This window comes from Caenorhabditis briggsae (genome assembly GCF_000004555.2).
Source record: "Caenorhabditis briggsae complete genome, chrV, whole genome shotgun sequence".
NCBI lineage: Eukaryota > Metazoa > Nematoda > Chromadorea > Rhabditida > Rhabditidae > Caenorhabditis > Caenorhabditis briggsae.
Window position 1 is genome coordinate 16456620 of NC_013488.2, and position 1352 is coordinate 16457971.

General features: G+C 34.8%; 1 protein-coding gene across 1 annotated transcript in view; it reads right to left on the minus strand.

The window, feature by feature from the left end:
• CBG27289 overlaps window positions 1-1352 on the minus strand; it is a gene marked incomplete at both ends in the record, with an annotated part of 11431 nt that overhangs the window by 712 nt on the left and 9367 nt on the right. Inside the window, one exon of the mRNA XM_045238336.1 lies at window positions 206-583. Within this exon, the coding sequence (XP_045100664.1) occupies window positions 206-583 (378 nt within the window). The remainder of the gene's footprint in view (window positions 1-205; window positions 584-1352) is intronic.

The window sequence follows — 1352 nt, forward strand, 5'->3', positions numbered from 1 at the left end:
CGGGCGCCTCCTCCTTCTTCCGTGGACCCCAGGCGCGCGCTGCCCAATTGGCGCAGTGGCTAACACTGCTGATTTTGGAGCGAACACCCAAAAGTTCGATTCTCTCCTCCGCCCAATAGTTTTTTGGTTGTTTGATAGTGCTAGGGACATTGTTTTGAATCGTATTTTGCAGATTTGAGGTATATTTTTTAGAAAAAAATCTTACCGTTTGGGGTTTACACCAGTCCGACGCCGTCAGCCACTTTCTAAATTCGTCCAAAAATTCGTCTTGTTTCATGTTTGGCACCAAAATATTGATAGTTATCATCAATTTTTCGACCAAAAATCGATAACAAGTCGACAGTTGGTGTAGATTTTTGATGCATAATTCAATGAAAATTCGTCCGGAGAATTCGGGAAAATGGGACCAACAAACGAATAAATTCTGTTCGTTCAACAATGGAACCGCTCGAATTTCAGCCTTTTTATCAGTTAGAATCCATCCAGTGAAAACGATTAATTTCTCAATGAAATGATCCATTTTTCGAAGAAATAGACGACTTTTCACTTTTTGGCAAATCACACATTTCTCCGGCATTTCGCACTGCAAAAAATTTATTCGAATTTCGGGAGTTTTGAATTTCTGAAATTCTGATTATTCAGAATTTTCAAATTTCAGAGTATTTGAATGTTTAAACCTCCGAAACTCCGAATTTTAAATTTTTGTGTTTTCCAATTTTTGAGTTTTTGAATTTCAAAGAATTTGTATTTTGGAAATTCTGGAAACTTTGATTTTCCGAATTTTAAGATTTTTCAATTTACGAATTCCCGATAATTTGAATATTGGAATTTCGAAATTTCAGAACTTCTGAACTTTCGAATTTTAGGGATTCCAGAATTTTCAGGATTTTATATTTTCTCGGTTTTCGAATTTTCTAGTTTCAAAAATTTCAAATTTACGAACGTATGAGTTTCTGAAATTCTGAATTTTTATGATTCAGAGTTGCAAGAAATTCGGAATTTCGATATAATCAGAAATTCAAAAACTCAAAAATTCAAAAATTCAGAAAACAATGACCTGGAAAACTAGTAAAGTGGCCTAGAAATCTTAAAGTTAGGCCACTGTGAAAATGGCCTAGAAAATTCTTTAAAAGTGGTGTGCGGTGAAAAATTTTATTGCTTTATTTTGTGCAGAAATCCATGTAGTTTCACATAAAAATAAAGAAAACATTCAAAAAAAAATTCCTTCATTGAGAAAAACGGCATCGAAAAGTCAAAGTTGTATCTGGTGGCCTAGCGGCCAGGTGTGAGTTTTCTAGGCCAACTGCCGGTAAAAGCGCGCGAAATTCGAATTTTTATTGATTTTCAGTGTT